Source organism: Bactrocera latifrons, unplaced genomic scaffold, assembly GCF_001853355.1.
Source record: "Bactrocera latifrons isolate USDA-ARS-PBARC rearing strain unplaced genomic scaffold, ASM185335v1 scaffold_245, whole genome shotgun sequence".
Classification (NCBI taxonomy): Eukaryota; Metazoa; Arthropoda; class Insecta; order Diptera; family Tephritidae; genus Bactrocera; species Bactrocera latifrons.
Genome location: NW_017536019.1, coordinates 90,993 through 115,539, shown reverse-complemented (window position 1 = coordinate 115,539; position 24,547 = coordinate 90,993). Strand labels below are relative to the sequence as shown.

Sequence of the window (24,547 nt, the reverse complement as noted above, 5' to 3'; positions counted from 1 at the left end):
GGTTATATACTATATATGTATATAAATGATCAGAATGACAAGAGGAGTTGAAACTCTTTTGGCTGTCTGTCTGTCCGTTCGTCCGTCCGCTCCTCCGTGCAGGCTGTAACTTGAGTAAAAGTTAAGATATCTTGATGGAACTTAGCATGCGGGTTCCTTAGTACAAAATAACTTACGAGTATACCACCTTATAAACAAAAGCTATTTAAATCCAACCAACACTGATCAAGCACCCAAATACTTGTAATATGAACTCCAGTRTCTATAGTTAACTTTTGACCGAAAATATCGATCAATGTTTGGAATATACAATTAAAATTCAGAGATAATTCTCTTTCGATAATATAACCTCTGTATATTAAAAATGTGTTGAATTGGGTCAATACTACCCTGAGCCCCTGTATGCGTGTCATAAAGATTTTCGCATATCTGGCTGAATTTACTCTATATGATTGGTGGTTATATGTGAGGTACCTAATGAAATTGAGGGAATATTTTTTAATATATGGCATGGTATGTGTCACTGGCAAAAATAGATAAATTCGGGTCAATAGTACCGCMWACTCCCATATTTTCCTTAMGGAATTTCTCGGTYTYTGATACTTGCAAGTTGCAAGAGTATAAAATATTCGGTTRCTATCGAGCTTAGCMCTTCCTTACTTGTTCCGTACTGGTTTATTGATCGTTTCGAACCAAAAAACGTTTGTTGTACGCGAAAAGCCCGACCAGGTACACTTGGAGATTTTGTGTCTGCGATGTCTTACTAAAAACTGGCAAAAATATTTATCGGAATATGTAAGTATCATAGTATGATTTGGTTAGTTCAGTTAAGGAAAATGCATTATCAAATAAGTTATTGTTTGAAGTAAAGTAAATATATTATTCTTAGTAAGAGGTAAGTCTCGGTTAATAAAAAATAAAGAATTGGTTTTCCGAGCGAAATTTTTGAGAAGTATAACGAATATTAGTTTTGTACTATCTTTATACTTTTATTAATTTATTTGTTGGTATAAGTTATTGGTAATAATACTCTGATTTAATTCCAACATCATAATTATAATTTAATCTAATTTTTTTATTATTAATTAGTTAATTAAATTATTTTTTAACATGCTGTTACCAACACATTTTTCTCTTTTTGTTTTATATATATTTTTTACAAGATTCGTAAAGCCTCGCCTCACCAAGTAATTTATCACATTGTTAAAAAGTTAACATTGTTAACACCTCACCGAGCTACACACAAGTACACAACTTTACCAAAGGCGCCCAACAACAACACTGTCAATATTTGTCATGATCACACAAAATTTTCGATTGCCTTTACATGAGAGCGCACATCATCAATCATTCGTTACTGATACTGTTGGCGCAACCAATCGGCGCAGGCGTCTTCCGACAATGACGCTTTCGAGCGCATAAAATAGGTTTCTATAACAATTTCGTTAAACATGCGTTGCAATCAGAAGACGAACGAAAAATTCAAATCATTTAATTGTACAGCATGTAAGCAATCGCCAGCGTTTGGGAACTCTATAACTCTCCAAAAATTTATTGTATTGTCTTCTTCTTCTTCTGCTCCCAGCTCTAATCAAATGTAGTTGAAAGGCAAACCATAAAATTCGGCACATTTGAGTGGGCTGCACTACAAGCTTGTTATCACATTCGTGTAACGCCACCATCAAGCAACAGCAGCAACCGACACCAGGTCACACATATATATATACATGTGTTTATATGTAAGTGYGATGTACAGCATGATTTTGTAGTTTATGCCGAGCGACATGTGTTCTACAGCACAGGAAACYCAGCACCGCACTTGATGACGGGTCGTTGCAAGCGTCAGCCGGCCGTTGGGAAGAATTTGTTTGTTTAGGCGTCAACACCGAAACGCTTGTAAGTCGCTCGGAATACTCATGCCATAAGCGAATGATTTAACGAGCGAGCGGGTCATGAAATGCAAATTTCCCAAAGTTGTAAATGTAAATTAAACGAAGATTACAATCTCATTCTTCGGGTGGTTAAGGCGTTGCATTTTGATAGTTAAACGATTTCGAATTAATGTTGGAATAATGCGGCAAACGAGCGTTTGTTTGGCAACCGAAATCGATTTTGAAAAAAATTAACGAAATTGAAACGAATCTCATTAAAAAGCGATCGGTGGGCGTGTCCACAAGTCAGCGCMAATTAAAAAGTGAACACAAACACAATTTATAGCAACACAAACAAAAGCGCAGCCTTCCCCGCACACTTCTAATTGTTGTTAGTGCCGATGACTAAGGTGATTGCTTTTCCTCAACGATTTCATTATTTTTCTCAACGATTTCAAAAACTCACTCACACGCATTTAAATCGCAATTAATTCCAGGCATAAAGCGATCACATAAAATACGAGACAAAGAGTCGCTTAAAGTTAAGTTAAATTAAATGGGTGTTGTTGTGGAATTAAATGAAATGAAATGACGAAAACACGAATTTCGATTGTAAAGCACATGCGAAGTTTAATGCTAAATGTTAATGATGCAATTTGCAAGCCAAAGGCGTGCCGCCCAAAGAGAGCACAAACAACAAATGACAACAAAACCGCAAACGCAAACGCAAAAGAACGTAGCGCTAAAGCGGCGTGGAAAAAGTTAAAGAAATAAATGAAAATCGTACTTGAAAGTAATGACTGTGTTTGCTTTTGGCAAGCAATCGAGCCTGGGGTCGGAGCTGCAAGAAATGCAGCGCATGCGCAACGCACATAAATAAATCGTCTTAAAGACACACATATGTCACGCCTTGTTACACTTTTCTGTGACTTTTCTGTGTGACAATTAAATAAATAAGCTGCAATGGCAATGGAAGTCTTTAGCTGCTGGAATTTTAATGAAATGCTGGAGATTTAAGGCAATAGTGTTTTAATGAAATTTAAACTGGATTTCAAGTTTGGAATAATAGAAAGGAGTATCAAAGTGTTTTTTTTTTCAAGATACTGTTTATAAATTAGATTAGTTTAGATACTCAMGCATACATTTATGAAGCCTTGTGCCCTTTAAATAATAGTGAAGTGAAAACGGCGAATCTTTGGAATGCCTAGAATTCCTAAGTATATTCGTTGCCACAAATGCTGATTGCTAACAAATGTTTAATAGGCTCTACAGGTCCATAACAGTTCCYATATTCGCTGATCCAAAAGTCAATTGGGTCTATCGATAGTGGGGTAATAGTATATGAAGAAACTCGGAGTTCGAACCAAGCCACCTGACTTCAACACAGCCAAAAGGTTGACATTGTTAGCGCACTCCTTTTAACGCACAAAAAAAGAGTCAGTGAACCAGAACAGGCTATAAGACTTTCRGAAAACTYCCASTTCWCCCTGGAACTGCAACTGACCGCTGGCAAGCTCGAAACTCACAAATCCGGATCTGATCCCAGCGGAAGTACTCAAAACAATACCCGCAGATAGACCCGCAAAACTCTTAAATATGTACAATGAGTCCTCGATGCTGGAATATTTGGAAAAACGATTTGTCCAAATCAACAAGGGAAAAGGGGATCCCAGCTTGCCATCAGCATACCGTGCACTATGTATGTATGCTCGGCACAGCGGGATAGTTTTTTAATAGACTACTTAATCCTATGCTGCAAGCGGCTATCAATGGAGCTTACGAACTCTCCCCCAGACAGCTCGGTTTCATTTACGGAAGGTCAACTCTAAGCGTTATCCGAAGCGTCATTGAAAGTGTATAAGTTCCACAGCGGATATGCCCCAAATACAAGCGAATAGTTTTGTTAGCGACTTTATGTGTGTATGAAACGCCTCCAATAGAGCGAGTTGATCGAAACTTCTTTAAATAAAAAATAAATTAGAAAGCCGGATTACTTCAATGCTATGGCGCAAACAACCAAAGATATTCTAAGGACACAAAAAGCTGAGAACCGCCTAGGAGTAAGACTGGACCCCAGATTAACCTTGGGTAAATATCCAGCACGCCGCCGGGAGACAGCAAAAAACACCTCTATCTTAGCAGACTAATGGCCACAATAGGAGAGCTGCACAGGAAAAGGGAAAGCTCTGAATGTCAATTATAGAGAGCAGAGATTTGGACAGCCGCGGTCAGGTCATTAATAGTTTACGAAAGAACATCAGATTATTAGTATAACTGCATAAATGCATCGTTAATGACTAAATAACCACCACATGCACATATACAGAGATAGAAGACTTGGCCATCACAAATAGTTAAAGCATGCGTTTACAATTTATTTTAATGACAGCCTTATGCACGAATATTTTGTAAGTTGATATTCTCGTACAATAAATATTCATGGAGTTAATAAAATACTTTTGCTGCGTTTTTTCTTCGGTTCAAAAATAAGTGCTGAAAAACTTTGTTGTTTTCTAAGTCACTAAAGCAGAGCTGGACGTGACCGGAAGCAACGACAAGCAACACATCGACAAAAGAACAGCCCAATAACAAGGAAGGAAATACTATAAGAAAAAGCTTTATGCAACGCCGCGCATGCGCTGGACACTCTAGCTAGACAACTGAGGCTTTAGCGCTACAATTACACACACACATCCATACATTTCAAAATTCTTCCAGCAACGGTAAGCAGTGACCAAAAAGACGCATTGAAACGAATTTATCGAATTTATAATTCTGTGCAGGATCCAGCACATGTAGCGAGCTGACCAGCAGAGCAACGCATGGAGATCAATGCAGTCATCCGGAAATCACAAGCAAAGCGAATAAAACAAAGAAACMAGAACTACACCACCAATAAATTCCGATACATTGTAAGGCAAGAACAATAGCAACAAATACAGCACATGCAAGAGGTACGATATCGGCGGAACGTGTTGCTGCAAAAAGCGGCGTTGAATCGATCGCGCACGATCGCAAAAGCGACAAACTCGCTCAGCGACGCCGACAACACGACAGGAACAATGCCAGCGCAATCTTACAAACTGTCGTACAAACATGCATATACATGTTGCAAGCATGTACCTGCATATGTGTGGCAGCGTACGTGTAAAGTCATGCTAGCGACGTGTTGCCATTTCTTGGTTTTTGGTTTTGCTGATGTAGCCACTTTCGCCGCAGTGGGATCATGAATATTAAAAAGTTTAAATATGAGTAACGAGTCCTTTGCAAATAAAACGGAAAGCAAGCAAAGAACTTTCAAACTGTGTTCTGTGTTGTTGTACAACGAGCTGAAAGAACAATGCAACAAGTGAAGCGCCATGCACTTGCAAGTGTTGGCGGYTGTGCGGTGCSAATRTTTAGGCGCTGGGAAGCTATGTGGCGCGGCAGGTCGGCGGTRGTGACTGAAGAAGCGACAGTCTTAGKTACACTGAAAACGTGAAGACGTGAAAAACAAAGTCAACAATTTATTGTTTTGGCTTTTTGTTCAGCGTCGTCAATTTCTTATGGCAAGCGTTGTATTTTTCAGACTTCAAGTGGAATTTTTTGCAAWTTTTTTAAATGAAAAAATCGTAACATATATATTYATATATKTATGTATATACTTTATAGCTTCCATTTTCACTTAGTGTGATCGTAAAATCGTACCATTTATATACATATCTCCTATTAAAGTAGTAGTATTAAGCCAATTCCTCTAACAAAGCAAGTTGTATTTATTATTTTATTATATTACAAGGCGCTCAAGAAATCGTTAAAGACATGCCTCGTGCTGGACGACMCCCGACTTCTTCAACTGATTAAAATGTTAAAAASCGAAGGATATGATATAATCTAGTCTCGTCCYGATTAAGCTGAATTTTTTCAAAAAGTGTACTGTAAACAGTTCTCTTTGGACATGCTTGATCGTGCATATTCCGATCGTACAAAAATACAACACCAAAGCCGCTGAAAACTTTTTTTTATTATTTTTATTTTTTTTATTTTTTTGTTATTCGTGATTTGGTGCCTCATGAATTTGTTCCGGAGGTACAGACACTCATACAGGAGTCCTATTTGGTCATATTCAGGCTTTTGCTTAAGAACATCCGTCGAAAACAGGTGTAATTGTGGCAATTCATGGAATTTACATGATGATAATGAAGCACCGCATCGCTCCACGATTTTGACCGATTTTAAAGCCAAGTGCAATGAGCATAATCGCTCAACCATAGTATTCACCAAATTTGGCTCCGTGTGATTTTTTTTTATTAATCAAACTAAAAATGCGGCTCCGTGAACTCGTTTTCTGTCAATCTAGGAGATAAGACAAAATCCACTGAAAGAGCTGAAGGCCATCTAATTTTTTTAAATATTTTTTCTCCTGTTCTCCGACTGGACGAAAAACTGTTAGTTCTAACAAAGTTATATTTTATCACAAGGGAATAGAAGTGTTGCAAAGCAGACATACTATACTTTACGTCATTCCGAATTGAATATGTGCCCATCAATCTTTTCACGAATCTTCCCGCAGGGTATTTTTCTTAAAAACGTACACACTTTTTCTCTACTCATGAGCAGCTTTTTGCTCTTCGTRTAATTTGTATTGTTGCTTTTTTTTGATTGTGCCTACAACACTTCGTGGTGCTGAAGTTTTGTRTACGCAAATTACACTCGCGTTACAATAATTGGACAAGTTAATATTAGGTTGGGAAGCTCATTTCATTGAAGTCGACTTTTTGTGAGGTGAGTATTTGTACATTAACAATTACAACAAATAGAGAATATAATTGAAACATGCACGTCTAAATAAGTGCTTATGAAAAAAGGCGTTAACAGAGTGACGCATGCGCAGACAAACTGAATAGGCAACTTGAAAAAGATGTGGCTGGTGATGAATTAAAAGTGAAGGCTGACGACGTGAAAAAATGTAATTATCAATTAAAGCTGAAGAATGTGGCTAAGCATTAGTTGTAGCTTGTAAACAAAGATGCGTTAGACTACAAGGCAATGTGGCTAAGCATTAGTTGTAGCTTGTAAACAAAGATGCGTTAGACTACAAGGCAAGGTTTTTGTGAGGCAGTTTCGAGTAAGAAAAATTTGCGAGAGCTACACACATACACGCATAAATTAACTAATATTTWACTTAGTGCTGAATATGGGGTTTTTTGGCTCATTTTGTTAAAAAAAATTTATTTACTTTTTCTTTAATGCAATTCCTTGAAATTTTTGTCTCTCAATTTTTTCGTTTAAATAATTAAAATATAGCGGTGAATCAATCAAGCCAACCGGATGTGTTATAATTACTCTTTCATTTACCGTTATTTGATTGGGGACTTTCACTGCAACCGCAGTGACGAACCATTTAAATTGCCAAAACGCTGCTACCATATAGACAACAACAACAACGTTATGTGAAACGTCTCCACGCACACATCAAAATAACGGTGCTTCCACAATTTCAATCGAAATCAAAGTCAAAAATATCACTTGACAAATATGAATGTCCGAACACACTCGTACAYATGTAGTTCGTGTGTAATGGTTCTTTACTGTTGTTTTTACTTACGACAAACACCGATGTTCGTGCGAACGCATGCCGCTGGCAATATTTGTATGAACATAAGTCTCAAGTGGCTTTATGCTGCTGATGATGATGATGATCATGCTGGTGATTTCCGTAAGAGGCTAACCAGCGAGACCGAAGGCGAGCAGCAACAATAATAGCAACAATAAGAAGTGTAACAACATTCACCGCTAACAACGGCATATTGAGGCCAAGTGCTGGTGGYAGGCAAGCAACAGCGACACTTCACATCATCCTCGCGGCTCCAGCRACAACAATATTGACAGCAACTGCTGCAGCAAAAACAACAACCTTACGCACACTAGCGCACACTGGTTGTTGTAGTTACTCCCGATGAAGTGGCTGCTTGAGAAATGGGTTTCCATACCACTTACTTTTGTTGTACATGTTGGCAGTGAAGCCACCAGCAACAGTTGCATTGCCTGCTGGACATTTTTTCTTTCTTCCATTTGCATTTTGGTTTCTTCTGGCTTTTTCTTGACTGCCTGGCTGACGAACTTGTTGACTGAATACACTGAATGACACTTCAGTTTCCAGCTCTTGAATTTCGATTTCTGCGCTGTTTCACTGGCTGGTAGTTGCGCTCTTCGCTGGGTTAGCGTTAAGGTTTTTGCGCGTTTCAAATATGTATTTTAGAGATTCGACATGCATTCAATAAGTGTGGGTGGGGTAAGACTAAATTAAAGACTWATATTGAAGACGATGCTGATATTCGAATGAAATTCTAACAAGAACCACAATTCTAGCACTTAGGATTCAGTATCAGTTCAGTGAAGAGATGCTAATCCATTTCTTCTCAGAGAAAGGGGGTTACTTTATTGCCCAACTTTAATTTCAAAATTCTGCTGGAGATGCAATATTAAGGAAATATGAGCTTTTCTGATACATAATTAATGAAATTTGTGACCGAAGATGGAAGACATGAGCTGTAAGATATTTAGTTTTAGCTAGACGACGCATCATGTACCATGCACTTCGATCTTATGGGAACTAGGTCCGGTAATCGCGTTATCAGCAATTTCGGCGTAGCCAATGGGGCACATACGGACTTTGCAAAGGGTGATATTAAATAGGGTTATTAAGAGAGAAAGTTACAATTTTCAAAAATACTTTTTTAATGTCTCATTAGAAAGCTTCATATGCTTTAAGAAATTTGTTGAAAACTTTCAGAAGACGATCTTGAAAATCATAAAAGATATGCTACTTGAAAGCGGTTGGCGCCAAACCAGCAGGTCTTTAAACACAAACTGCACTAAGAGTTATCAGTGCTCTCCGAACAATATCAAGCGATGTTGCTGATGTATRTATGATGAACATTGACATCCAGGGTGATGAATACGAGCGGGTATACAAGTTAKCAGAGCCAACTATAGGAGCCAGAAGAGAAAAGGGAGTCAAAAGCTTAACAATATGGTGGCAGCGGTTGCAAACCTCACTCAAAGGATGCGGACATACAGWCTGATATCGCACATGCATTCGTAGATAGMCAGAYGATATGGATTTACACCTAAYGTTGACCTGSGTATTAGAAGCTACYGAYACAGATTTCAGCACGACATTAGTTCGAATTATCCGACGTGTTCAGAGTGMTTTGAAGACTCTMAGCATGTATTCTTTTATTGCGCTCTCTTTTTAAGTACAACGGAAATGTTTTATGTGYCAGTCCACTAAGAACTGGRAGAACTGGGAAGCTGTCAGCTAAGCGGCAGTCTCAATCATGACAAAACKGAGATATTTAAWGGAGATCAGACATCCGTCAATCCRCGCCATAGAGGAGACTTAAATGTCCTATCATTCCTACKAAGTAAYATAGTAATACTCCGCTTATTGAAGTCCCGCAGTCGTAAATATATAATGGACATAAAGAAAAAAATATTTTTAGACCTTTTTTAACGCGTTTCTTTCATAAATTTCTTAATCCTAAGCTTTTCGTATTTCTTTCAGGCTATTCTATGCCTCATAGGTTCAAATTATAGTTTCCTTTCGATTCACTGGGACAAAGCTAAAGCTTTGAAATTTAGCTGGTATGCAGAATGCTTCTTCTTGACTTACACTGCAGGGGTTTTTTTGCAACACTGTCCTACATTGCTAGTATTATTGCACATATAATGGCTTGTGATAAAATAAAAAAATCAAGGTGACTAAATATGCATAAACTCACATTTAGTTAAAGAAAGGTCCAAGTGGTTGAATTCAACTTCTCCGGAAACTTGAAATTGGGAAATTAACCAAAGCGTAGCTAAAGAATACAATGAAMACCTTGGAATAATCATTAAGAACAACAGTAAGGATCACCATTTCCAACGCAGTGAATTTTTCATTGACTTCTTGGCGAACATTAAAGAAAGGTGGCACCAATTTCGGTAGAATGGTTCACGCGGAGTCAACGAAAAAAGTGTTTAAAGGGAACGGACTAAATCACAAAACACAACATTTAAGGGAGCATTAAACCATTAACCAAGCCGAGCAGCGGCTCAAAGTGTGTTTACAAGAARTATAAAAGAACAAGAATGAATGCCAAATAAAATGGCAAAAACATTGCCAAAGCAGCAAATAAAACATTTATAACTTTATTACAAATATTCACACACACAACCATACACATACGCGAACACTATTTAAGCACGCCGAAACATAAACTGAAATGTAGTTATGAAGTGTGGAAAAGCTGAGCTGAAAGAGGGACCTTCAAACTGAAAGCTCGGCATGGCTGCTACGACAACAAAAACAAATAARAATTGTACACAGCAAAAGCAAAAACAAACAAGTGTACGGCACAGCACAAAAGCGCAAAGCTAAAAACAATAAACGAACCAAATAAACAGAAACAGAAAAACGGCAGATAAAAAATGAGAATATCAACTTCGGAGTAAGTGAAGCAAATAACAACAYTTTATTTCATTCATTTAACAGGTACCATTTACTTATGCGCTCAACCGCGAACCGCGAACCGTAACGCCATAAAGCCCACAAGCATGCATATGCATAGGCAACTGTGTGCGCAAGCGCGCCGCACAAATAGGTGGCGCAGTCGGCAGYCGAATAGGCAGCCAACACTACAACACCGTCGACCACGCCATAACACACCTCGTTGGCAGCGCCGCTAGCCGACCGAGCTGCTGACGAATTGACGAATTGACGAACTGACGCGCTGACATTCGAAGCGAAAACTGCCCGCGCGACCGAAGCAGCGAGTGCCCAAAGCAACGCGCGTGAAACCAAGAAGCCAAGAAGCTAAGCTCCTATTCAGCCCCGACAAGGCAATATTCCCACGAAACAGGTTGTCTGTCTGTCGCTTATGTGTGCACCACCGCCCCAACGGACTCCCTCCCGCCGTGTTGTGTTCTCCGAACTGCGCCATGCAGCAGCAAAATGTGTTTACCTCTTTCTTTTATTTCACATTTCAGTTTTTGTTGCCTGTCCATTCGCGTATTCCAATTGCCCGAACATTTCGTAGTCACTCAGCCACTTCCCGCAMCCGACCGTCATCTTCGTGAATCGAAGCGCAGTAGCAATCAGCAGTCAGTCACTGTGTGTGCTGTTSTTCTCGGTGCGTTCTCGGTGCGGCGTCTGTCCATGGCGACGGGCGCCCAGGTGGACAACGGGCCAAGCATGCAGTTTCGTATCTGCACTTGCAACTTGCAATTTTGTGCCTYCAACTCAAATGGAAACTCGTTGTGCGGCTATAAAATACAAGGCATGCGCATGTGCAACTGCTGGCACACACAAGCAAACACACACACATATAAAGTATAAATTTTTGCAGTTAGCACTGTTTTGGGTATTTGTACTGCCGGTCGGTCAGTTACGAAGGCGCATGRGTCCAACAAAAGCCACAGTTGCATTGCTGTCGAACGGCAGTCGAAATGCGTTGACGACTGGTTGTGTGCGATAGCCAAAAGCTATGGGCCACAGACGCTCCAAAGCCACCACCAACACCTATTTTGAGACACGCCAAAGCGAAGCTTACATTCTCGTACACATGCTCTTGGCATTGTCTTCGCATTAGTTGCTACATATTCTTCATTGCTGCTGCCAGTGCATTCGTATTATAGCCGCTGCGAAAYATGAGTGTTAACCCCGTTTTAATAACTAAGTAGGAGTGTTCGTTGTAAACGTTTTTTTTCTTTTGGAATTGCTTTAATTTGCTTTTGTACGGCAAGAATCAATTGAGAGTGAAAATCTGTGTAAATACACATATTTAYGAAGATTATTAGTAATCACATATTATTAGAGTGGATCGCCGCGTTCTAAAAAATGATCGGCTTTTGAATATCTATTAACTATTAAGAGTATTCGGACTTGAAGCTGCGACGTTGCATAAAGTATACTTCTTAATGCAAAATTTTCCCCGGTATGATTAAAATTTCTCTCGCTATTAATTATTCATAGTAATCAGTACATAAATCCAGCTTTTAAACTATTTTCCAACCAAATTAGGCCAGGAGCTATTTTCAACAAGTGGGACCTCTCACCAAAAGTGGTCTTCTTTTGTTTATGCGGTGGAGGGCTYTAGGAAAAACCACACTTGCACAGAAAATCGAGAGCGCTCATYAACATGACGCCATCTGGCACATAGTGCCCGTAGACATGCGAATGTTGCTATCAGATTCAGAGAATCTGGGTTTCCAAACGRACACATGTCTGAACACTCGGAAATCCTCACACMCTTTGACTTCATACCAGATCACTTGGACCATGCAGTCGCTTAACCGAACTCTGGCGGCTAATTTTCTGCCCATCGGCGAGGGAGTTGCGGGTGGGAAGAAGCCGTTTTAGGACAGCGGCAGGRAGCTTCTTTACGAAAGCGTCATAGCTTGGCGGATAAAGATTGGTGGAGTGGTTTACTATCAGGAACTTTCTATCTTCTCCAACTTCAGATTCCTGACTATTGCAGTGTTTTCCAAGCCGAAGTTGCAGCCATTAAGGTTGCAGTAGATTTACTGCTSCGGAGTGCAACCTCTTTCAGAGAAGTGAYCMTCCAGTCAGATAGCAGGGCGGCGATACTAGCCTTGAACTCCTTAACAGTGCGTTCAAGTTTGATCAAGGAGCGTCTAACCTCGTTRTCAATAGCATCGATTGTCTTTGTGCTTTTAACAGGCCCAGGTCCAGAGTTTGGGAGGTCAAGMCCTAACCACTTGGGAGCGCATACCTTCAGACACTTTATCGAATTTATATCTTTTGAGCTTATAAATGAACCACCACCATCGCTTTTACCATCCGTAACGTAGAATATCCGAAATAATTAGATTATAGAKTCAGCTGATTGTTCTCTCACAACGCAATATTGYGTAGTAATTATAAAATAAACTTGAATATTTTTAAAGTTCTTACATTAATTCAAAACACCGTCGAATGTATTATTTATAAAGATGAATTATATTATTATAATAATTGGGTTACAGTTTTCATCTTTTACTGACTACACAAATATACTGAAAAGCTAGTAATCTGCAAAATTGTTTATACAAATTGAGCAATGGTAACATTGCCGGAGTGTAAAGAAGAGAGAATAGCTAATGTCTATGTTGTCACYACGGTCATAACTCTCGACAAATTTCTGTTAATACAGACTTAAGTACACAAGGGCGATAGATCGTCACTAAATCCACCATAAGAAGTAGTTCTCAATTACTCAAAGAGCAGAATTTGGTGTTTCTGACATTTTAGCGTTCCTCATATCAAAGATTCATTTTAGATAACCTTTTCAGGACAATATCACGACCTCGACGGCGGAGTTCCCCATCTACACGTCTCTCGTCACGTCTTGTTTTTCTGAAGTCGTTTCWAATCTTTTCAGTTGTTCTAAAATGTCTTTCATGATATATAAAGTACAAGGGAGAAAAAAATCAATCATTCTCATACAGAGATTCTCATTCCTGAGATTACAATAATTTTGAAAACAATCCCCTATTGAGTATATTCCTGTTATAAATTTGAATTTCCGGTTATTTTCTTTAACGCTAAATTAATAGAAATGTTCATTGTAGGACTCTGTGGAGTATTTTGAAATATTTTAAAAGAAATAATTCCATAATGATTTCATGTTTTCAATTGATAACTGTTTTAGAGAACTTTGTTCAGATTTTGTTTTCTTTTTCAGTAATTTTTAACTTTTTTTTAACTCAAGATATTAAAAAATATTTGTATTCAAGCTGCCATTTGTATATTACAGGTAACCAACTACAATCGTAGTTGTTGCAGTTGGTAATGCTGGACCACAGTTGCGGTTGCCGGTGTGGCATGAAAAATGGTCCACCGGCAAGTGCTACCACATGCAACATAAGCCGCGTTGGCGACAAATGTGCAACGCGAAGTATTTGAACAGATTTCGCCGCTTAATTGCGCAATTTATTCACTTATCTAATTTATATTTAGACACACCATTCGTTGGCTTTAAAGCGGTGCGCAGATTAAAAAAAACAAAGTCACTTGGACAATGCAGTAAGTGGGTTTCTATGGAAAAATTATGCTGTGGAAAAATTTTTATTCAAAAAAATAGATTTATATACTCCAACTTTAACAGACACATACACACACATACACTAAAAACAAACAGCGTGTTATTTATACAAGTTATTTGCTCCAGTAAGTCACATTTTGAGTTCGAAATRTTGTTGTTATTGTTGACTAAGGAAATGTTATAAAAACGCCGACCAACTAAAGCCAGCCTCGAAATGCCAGCTCATAAATATGCGACTTGGAGAAACAAACAGTAGCGCTGGCGCATAAAGATCGCAAAMGTTTTTAAGCAACTAAAATACGGCCTAGCAACAACAACAACTAAGCAGCGTATTAGCAAAAAAGAGTGGACAATTCTACAACAATTGTAATTAGAAGCACGGCAAATATGCGCACAGCACACGCACACAGAGAAACTTTTGTAACTTGTGTGCGTGTGTGCGTGTGGTCAAGTAATCGACGAGTGTTTGGCGCAAAAAGCCTCATGACCACTGGACGCTGGACCTGGGTCAGTGTTCAGTGTTCAGCCGGCGATGAAGTTATAAAAAACAGCAAAGTGTTCTAAATAACAGTGCAAAAAGCGACATAAAACACACGAGCAGACATAAAAACACCGAAAGGTAACGACAGCAACACCAATAGCAACAAAAGCAAGAAGAAGAAGCAGAAGAAAACAGTAACTATAATTACAAAAGAGGGCAACAAGTCAACTGTTAAACCGGCCAAAGCCATAATTTCACAAGTATAAAAATAACAAAACAATAACAAAACGCTAAAAATAAGCTAGTGTGTGTGGGCAAAACGTGCGCGCCACAAACGAACGCCAGAAAACACCAACGACGCTGCGTTGGACAGCACCAAGCACCAACTGGAAATTGATGGATACAAGCTAGTCTACAACAATACAACAACATATATGAGTATTAAAAAAAAAGATTTCGAACAAGAATGTGCTTGTACGCGCTTACAAGCCGTACTTTTTCCCCCCATTTTTGTTGTTGTTGTTTTTTCCCCGCTGTGTTTGGTGTATAATTTGAGTAATGAGCCAGCGAAAAATTGCAAATTAAAGTGGCGTAAAAGATTATACAAAATGTAAAATGCCAAAAAGCGCACAAACAACAACAAAAAATTGTAAGTAATGAAAAAAAATGCTCGACGCTGGCAGCTAAAACATGTGAAATACTTATAAATCATTTAAAGGCAGCATGCAGGCATATTAAAGCGCTCCAAACAACCCAAAAACAACGAAAAAAAAGTTTAAATCAAAGAAGTTAACCCATCATAAACGTCAATTTCATACGCACATATTTGCATGTGTGTGTGTGTTCGTGCTCTTTGGCTCTTCGGCAGTCTTGCTGATATGAAGCCTTCTCATAGCACGTCCACTTAATCTGACATGGAATATTAATGCCGCGGATTTGTCTTGGATCTGCCATCCGACATTTAAATACATAATTAATTCATTTTCTTAGCGCTGACCGCCGTCACAGCTGACCAGCGGTGGCAGMGAACTCGGAGATGAGCGCTGTTGAGTGGCGTTTAAGTCCGGGTCCTAGCGATAGCSCGCTGCTAAGCGTTTGCAAATCGGTTGCGCATACAAGCGTTTAGTTTGAGGCATGGCATTAATTTATTTTAGAGCATTAAACGTGATTTAAAAAGAAAAGTGAGGGGTATCCAATTTAGATCTGTCATTGCAAATATGTGGTCCTTATTCGCAACCGTGGGTGTTTGAAGATTGTGTGCTTTAAAAGAACATTTTGATTAAAAAATACTGGCAAGAGTTGAATTATGGCTTTAATCAAATCAAAAGAGCAAAGTATGCTCTGTATTGGTGGTTTATATTGGCCAACCTCAATTTTGAGTTATTGGTGAGTCTCAATAGAAAACATTTTTAACCGCGTTTTTTACCTGTAGAGCGACTAAACAATTCTTTCAAGTTTTAGGTAAGTGAATAGAGATCTTCTCTTCGCTTTCAAAATATTGGACATTTTCGTCGTTTATTTCTTCGTCGCCCTTCCCAATGCCAGCTATCTGAATCTGCCACTATTTTGAAAAAAGTACTCGTATATATCAACATTTTAACGTGTGATCCAAGTAGAGGTACTTCTTTCAATAAACTTTTTTGAAAACGCAAACATAAGTTGGGTCAAGATTCCTTATTATTTTTGTTCAGTATTGTTTRGTATTCCTTCATRGAAAGACTTACRCCTGAACAGCGTTCGAAAGTYGTCCAACTTATGGTCAAGATAATCGGTATACCGAGCGCATTATTCGTAACACCACAACTCATATTGAGACGCAGAATTCATTATAATAGACCACATCCACGTCCAGCACTCAGTGAAGAAAATATAGCAKCCATGACTGATAGTGTTCACGAAGACCGCTGAGGGTCGATTCGGCGCTCTTGAAAAGCTCCAAAAAGATCAAACGTTTTCGAGTCAAATTTTATTCACCGATGAGGTCCATTTYTTTCTCAATAGGTATGTAAACAAGCAAAATTGCCGCATTTGGGACGAAGGGCAATCTGAAGCGATTCAAAAGTTACCATTTAATCACGAAAAAACAAAATATTGAAAAACATTGGTATGGTTTACGGGCGGATATAATCATGGGTACATATTTCTTCAAATTCTTCAATGGCGACCCGCCATGATAACCGACTATTTAATACCTGAAATTGAAGATCGCGATCTCGGCAACATTTAGTTGCAACAAGAAGGCGCCACTTACCATACATCGCATCAATCAATGGATTTATTGAGAGAACRCGTCGGAGAGCAGATAATTTCACTTCGATTAGTCACCAGGAGGTCGCCTTTCGACTATTTCATGTGATCATAAGTAAAATCTAAAGTTTACGCGGATAATCCTGCTTCGATTCAGGCCTTGGGGAAAGACATCACGCCTATCATTCGACAGTTACCAAACTAAATACTTGAACGAGTCAACGAGAATTGGACTCAATTGATGGACCATCTGTCGTAGCCGCGGCCTCCTTTCCACCTAAAATTTGAAGGTTCTATGTTTTTGCTTTAAAAAAATGCAGAACCCCGAAATGGATCACCCTTTATATAATTACATAGACTTAAGGTCAGTTAGCAGCACTGAAGGTATTCCAAAAGTTCAAGTATCTATTTCGGTCATAAGTATAGCTTATATTGCCTTAATTTTATAATAAGTATACATATGTATATTAATAAASTAAATAAATTAAGTAATAATAGCAAAAACTAGATTTGGCATTTTTGCTGCTCTTCTGAAACAAATTAGTTTGKGCTTATTGTTCGGAGATGTGTAATCCACATTATAAATCGCTGTTACTTAAGTAGATGATCGTATACGCATGTAGAAATGTATGTGCGACACCACAAATCGGCTTTAACGTACTCGTATTTGCATACGGATCTCTATGTACATATAACGTGAACACCTTGTCCGCGGGGCATGTTTTTGCACGCCGCTCCCAGCGACACATGCGCATTTACATAGCATGTATGTACATGTATAGCAGCAGCCAGCGTGCTCATAAAGTATACAATAATTTTCGACGCCTGTTAGTAATAAAAAATTTGAAATATGTGCAAGAAATGCCACAGCCTACGTCTGCGTGTGTGCGTGTGTGTGTATGGACTAGGAAATGAATGATGTGCGTTTAAAACCCAGAAAATATGTATCCAACACGCGAAAACAGCAAGAAGAATTGCATTTTTTTTGGAAGCACAGTAAAAACTAGTAATTTTAATTGCTTTTTCTTACTTAAGACACGGCGTTGATGTTGCTCCGCCGTTGCTCGAACCGAATAACTGAAGCTATGAAGTTTGTAAATAAATACGTGAGTAATTGCTGYCTGGTATTAGTAGTTGTTGCCTCATTTGTTGGGACGCACAATATGGGCGAATTAATCCGTTTTAATTTGATTTTCTAGCCTTTTACCTTTTCTCTTGCTGCCGCAGCAAAGCAGCACAGCTCATTCCATTCAAATTACTAACTGATGAGTCAACGTTTTTATGCTCAACTTTTTTATGGTTTCTCGCAACGAAAAGTGGCAGTCGCGGTGTGGCATGCAGAAATATGAGAATTCATATCGCTATGAGTGTGCACTTTTCTTGTTGTTTATGTGGATATAAATGTTTGTTGTTAACTGTTTCACGGTTTTGATTTGAGTTTTCATCACATTGTTCGGAGCATTAGAAATTGAACCGCGATGCGTGAAAGTGGTTTATTACAGTTTGTTTACAAATTTCCTGCGTAATGCTTTCGAATACGAAAGGGTTCCCCACAACTTTTTGGGTGAAGTAAAGTATTTTTTACGTGTAAAAAAAAAAAWTTAAAAAATTATTTAAAAACATTTCTTTTTTCATTTAGTAAAACTTTTTTATGCACACAATAATTAAAAAATATGAAAATATTTTGCAGTTCAAATTTAATTCACTTTTTTTTGCACTAAACTCAATCAAATGAAAATCGTACAATGCATAAATAAATAAAAAATTTGGAAGGAACTCATAATTAATCAGCTGAATACCGCGGGCACGCCTTTAAAGCAACTGAGGTACGTAAAAGCAACAAAAATAGAAACAAAAGTGGAGAAATGTAACAGGCAGACAATTTAATTGCACATTGTGCTATACATTTTTTCGTACTTTCAAGTTTTTATATATGTACATATATACGTATATGTACGTATATACGTACATAATTTTTTCAATATTTCTTCAAGCATACAATGATTGACAGCGTTGTAAATTGAAGCATATTTTAAAAACTTTCAGAACCAGTTGTTTTCTATGAGAAGCTGTCAATCTAACAAAACCTTCCCATGGTCGCTATGTTTGTTCTTGTACACTAAGACTAAGTTTACACTCGTCAATTTTTGACTGAGTTCGAGTTCGAGTTGCCGCGAAAATCGAGAGTGACCCTTGCGCAGCTTCGTTCTGGATACTGCAGCAGGTTAAACTCCTACTTATCCAGAATAGATCCCGACATATCAAACATATAACCAGAGTGCAACGAGTCCTCGAATGACACTAACCATCTCTTTGCATGCCTATGGTCCGACCGCGTCGAAACAGYACGTTTCCTRCGACTACYGTTGGATGACTTATCTGAACCTTACCTTCGGAAACTTTTTTTTGTTTTGTAAATGAAGTATTTAAGAATTGGAGTACGTGCTATGAAAGGGTATACTGAAAATTATACGACTCGTCGTGTAAGCTCGGTGTAAGCAAGAAATTTAGATGAGAAAGCAACCACAAACTTATCTACATAATTAAATCTAAAAAAACTGTGCGTGGATACTTCATCAGAACTTACAACACACTTATGTTTTATCGCCACGTGACCGACTAATATATATGTGCTACTTGTTTGTTCTATTCGACACTCTCCAAGTCTTGAGAATGTTATTTGCTATAACATATACTTTTACCATACATATAAACACATATATATCTAACACATACTCGTATGATTGCTTGAGCTTATTCATATACTTTTTATCACAACAACTTCAAGCCTTAGTTCATAAATATCCGAAATGTATCCGGTTGGAAATTGTGACGTTTATTTAATGAAATAATTTTTCAGTTATATAATTGTTTACTTTCTTATCAGAAAACACAAGCAAACATTATAAATGAACCGCCATAAGATTTGGAGTGTGCCAAAGAAAAAAAAAAAAAAAAGTGTATAAACAAAAAACCAAAAAAAAAAAAACATAAAATTGGCAGCACTTGTGACCAGTACAAAAGTTACATATTATCACAATAACTAACCATTAGATTAACTGCATATTGCACGTTCTAAAGCACAGCATGACAATGACCTTCGAAGTTTAAAACTGTAAAACACACATACGCCCCACACATTTCTAGGCAAGTCATTATAATATCATTCTATATAAATGCTAAATAATTGAAGTTTACTCACCGTCCAACGAAACGTGAATGGCAGCACAATCGCACTCATTCCCGGCTCACTCAGCACGAAGCTGGAGCCGCCTAAAATGCCTGTGGTTTTATTGCCGAACGAGCAGCCCGTCGTTATGCTGGGCGGCGAACTCTGGTACTCCTTGAGGCACAGGCGAAAGGCAGTGGAACATGGCGGACAACCTGAAAGACCCAAATCGAACTCAATTAAATGGAAATGAACGAATTCGCAAATATGTAAACAATGATAAATGAGAATATAATGTAAAATAACACATATGGTTATAAAGTGTGAATGTACACTTACCCGTCGTTTTTGTACTTCTTATCTCTAGAGGAACACCACAGCAATAGCCCGTCAGTAGGTGGCTATTTGTATTTGAAATTTCTAGTATTTCTAATTCAAAGTTACCAGCGGCTGATATCTGTTTATAGGGAAAAACAAAAAAAAATTATTGAAAGTGTTAAATCGGTATATTATTGTATAAATAGACTAAAAACATGCATAATTACGCTATCCGACAAAAAAATAGTTAAGGTCATAAGTAATAAAAATATTTTCTCTGTTTTCTGATTTTAGCCTTTCAAACTACTTTCGAAGTTCGAAATTAGGGTAATTCTAAAACTGTATTACAACGCCTAGGGATTAATTCGATCTTTTGCAGTTACTGTATGGTGTGAAGGGGTCTTCGACAAAAAATTATATTTAAACATACTGACCCGACTTTAAATAATAATTTTGCGTTAAAATGAATACCAAATATTGCTTTTCCGGAGGCTTACTTAACAAATAAGTTATTTTCTTGTTATAAATACAATATTTTTTGTTTCCTTGATACTCTCAAGAGTTTTCTACATGTGCTGATCGAATTCATTAGAAGCACGGGATGGTTCAGAGAGAACACAATAGAGTGAGGRAATATTAGTGCCGGTGGTATCACAATAARYGYCCTAAAGGCCAAGGTGTGTCGTCAAACAGCCACTCCACCGACACTTTGCCTATCTACTTACTTACTCTCAAGTGTACTCCTCAAGGAATCAGCCGGAAATATTAGCTASATAACTTACCAACACATTCSGGTCTACATAATTGGCAAGGGTGCTGTTGTACATGCGCCCAAGTATTATAATATGAACATAATGCCGCAAAATGCTTTTAAAACTAGTTAACGCTGCTACAACAACAACAACAATATACCGAAAATATGCCTAAGCTTGTAATTTATCGACTATCGTTATACTAATTAAGCCATAAAAGCGCTAACAAATTGAGTATTTACATGGGAATCGAGGTAAAATCACAACAACAAGCCAGCAAACATACTATATAAACAAATGTAGGAAAGCTCTCATAAAACGAATCTTGAGATATTAGACAATATTAGATAAAGCAGCGGCAACAATAAGAAACATGTGGCGATTTAATTAAAACAAAAACAATAACAAAAGCGCATGGGAAAACGAAAGAAACGAAACAGCAAGATGTGTGGAAAATGGCATTCGCCACAGTCTGGTCCACTGGCGACCTCCTATGCGCCACTAGAGTGGCCACCAAATGCGGCGAACACTGAGCGTAAAGTGAAGCGCTGAGAATGGACGGCATGGCGCTATTGAAATATTTAACCAAAAATTTATTGAAAAAACAACTTACATTAATTATGAAAAAGGCAAGTTTTATTACGATCTATTTATGACTGCGCCAAAGGCGGAATTTGAAAGTATAACAAAGCGCGTTTCCTAAAGTCTACTATACTATATGTATAGTATATGCAAAATCGCAMGAATATCGCGGCGAGCTAATTTGATTGTTTTCGTTGGCAACCGCTTGTGGAACGCAACAACAAGCGCACCCATATTTGTTGCATATTTCATAGCGAACTGCGTGCCTCTGTGTAACAATCAGCCTTTAAATAGCATTATGCACAACAACAAAGATAGCAATCAGCATATTTTGTTTGCTTTTTATTTCTATGAGAARAATTCGTAGCTACAAAAATTACGATTTAATTAAACAAGGTATCCAGCAGCTCAAACAACTTATAACTCATTACAGCGGCAGTCAGGCGCACAGCATCCAGCAGCCGGAATGAAAGCATATAAAACACATTTAAATAAGAAAAATTACTTGAGGTGCAAGTACGCGGCGCATGAGGCTGGGCATCATCAGCATGGATTTGTGGCATGCAACGCCGAAATACACACAGCAACGACGGTCGCTATCCAATTTGAAGTAAGCAGATTACACATATTCAACAAGTACGCACACAATAAAGGTAAATCAAATGAAATGAGCTCCTGCAGATAAGGTAATCAAATTTTTCTTGCATCTCATGTCATTTCAWGCGCTCACTTAGACGGCGCGCAGCACACCTTTGCTGCTTCAATGCGCATTCTRTGCGGATTTGTACTAACGAGCTTCGCGACTGCCTTGGAGGAGAAGCGCAAGAGCGAAGTAAGTAAGCTATAGAAAACGATAGAAGTAAGCTGACTTTTGGAGTTCAATATCAAATAGACTCGCGTGCATAGGATTTTGAGATTATTGCTGTACAAAATAAGTAAATAATACCCTTCACTGGTGCGTTTCTGATTCCAAATATAATATATGTGTAAGTAAATTTGAAAATATAATCGGCCAACGGTTCGCTGTTAATAGAAAAAATTTCAGGCTTTGATTTCCATCCACAAGCTATATATATATTGAATTTTGGGGAAAATTTTTTTCAGCATTCAATGAAAAACGTGWAATTTCAAGAAGATCTTGTCAAATGAAAACTTTTCTGCAGAAGAATTTGATTTTCATCGATTAGTTTATATGGCAGCTRTTCCTACGAGAGTCTAATATCGGCGTTTGCGACAAATGAGCAGCGTCTTAGAGACAAAAGAATGTAACCAAAATTTCATATCGATATCTCAAAAACTGGGGTACTAATTCGTATGCAGTTAGACCGGCCTACGGTCGTAGCTAAGTGGACCCAACTCGCCGCGCTGATCATTTAAGGGGTTACATGGGTTACACGCGTTTCGAAAGAAAATTTTTCGCCTTATCAAATTCTGCAACATCTTTAAAATATTGTCTTAAAATTGATTCGAGTAATAAGTCCACCGTCTTTAAACACGTTTTTCTCAAAACTGTATTTTTGAAGTCGGTTGGTAAGATTTATCGAGAACTACACAACCGACCTTCTTAAAGTTTTATACAGGTCTTTACAATTCTTAATGAAATGGTTAGAGGATGTTTTTCGATTACAAATGTTTGAAAATTTCCACTGAAATTTTCATTATTTTGTAAAAATATCTGCCAAAAATCCACTTTTTAGTATTTTCCTTCGTCTGAGTCCTAAAATAAGGTTTTAACTAAAACACGTATTTTTCACTTTAGACGATCCTATAAGGAGTTATCCTACCAACACGGGTGCATCTTTTTTCCGAGGAATTACCGGAACCATGGCGTCGCAATGGCCAAGTTTTAAATATTTTTTCCAAAAATTTTAGAATTTCTTTGTTAATATGGTAGTGTATGTTTGTAAAGGAAAATAGAGAATATATCAAATTTGTATTAGAGGACATTTTTCGAAGAGGACAATGGCAMGTTTTTGATCTGTTGCAAGTAAAGATAAAACCATTGTACTCAAAACGTCAATATGTCCAAAAATAAAATTTAAAAAATCGCCAACAGAGTAGATGTCACAAACTACCCAACACCTTTTGAGAAATATATTTCAATATCCCTTTTTATATGTATTTAATTACAATGTTAATGTAACGCAGAAGAGCAGACAATCAACAAGAAAGGTATTTATTTCCAAACAAACTCTTAGAAAAAAATTCGAATCACTCAATCAGTTAATAAAAAGAATTATTTAAATTTCTCCAGCAAAAGCTTAAATGCACTTATGCCCATTTATGAAATATTTACAATTACAATTAATTGCATATTTCCACTTTGAGCAGTTGAGATAAATTGTAGAAGCAGGCGCATTCCATTTTAGTGGGATTAGCAACAYGTAGCCATTAGAGGCATTACACTTTAAATACAAATACTAACAGCCATAAGCACACATACTATACACACACATACAGAGGAGTGTGTGCTGCCGGGCAGCAAAAAGGAAGCGCCAAGCTAACGCAGACGCCGCATGAGCTCGCCGCAATTACAAATGGCATTGCTTGGCAACACCGGCAGCAACAGCAACAACAACCAACATGGTCTTAAGCACCACAACTGATTCTCTGCACAATTCCGCCATACATATGTGCCGAAAGCACTTCGCACACATTATCATGACTCCTGCAATTGAAGACGACGATTATATCTTTCACACGCCACATCTAATATCTTCGAGCTTCCAGTGCGCACACTGCGCACACTGCGCCTGCCCGCCAGCCGCGCAATTGCCACCTCTAATACAAAACATAAAATGTGCAATTTAGTAGCTGGCKGTTGAACGGCAGCAGCARCAACAGCAATAACATGTAGCATGGCAAATATTAGTTTGGCAATTGAAATGTAAATGGTAATACGAACAACCCGACTACTCGGAACAAGCGGCCACAACTACCGYCCCATTGTTGTCCGCGCTGGAGTGCCGGTATTGCGGTTGCGGCTGCCAGTTTCTGCCGTTTGTGCGCGCATATCTCACTTAATTTAAACGGTGCGTAATTCGACTGCAATCCCAGGG

The 24,547-nt window shown here is 38.1% G+C and overlaps 1 protein-coding gene across 3 annotated transcripts in view; it reads right to left on the bottom strand.

Annotated features, from left to right (window-relative positions):
- LOC108969250 (protein serrate) overlaps positions 1-24,547 on the bottom strand; it is an 88,047-nt gene that overhangs the window by 45,533 nt on the left and 17,967 nt on the right. For all 3 annotated transcript variants that reach the window (XM_018933852.1, XM_018933850.1, XM_018933851.1), the window contains 2 exons: positions 20,176-20,293; positions 19,870-20,051 (listed from right to left, as the gene is read on the bottom strand). In XM_018933852.1, the coding sequence (XP_018789397.1) occupies positions 19,870-20,051; positions 20,176-20,293 (300 nt within the window). The remainder of the gene's footprint in view (positions 1-19,869; positions 20,052-20,175; positions 20,294-24,547) is intronic.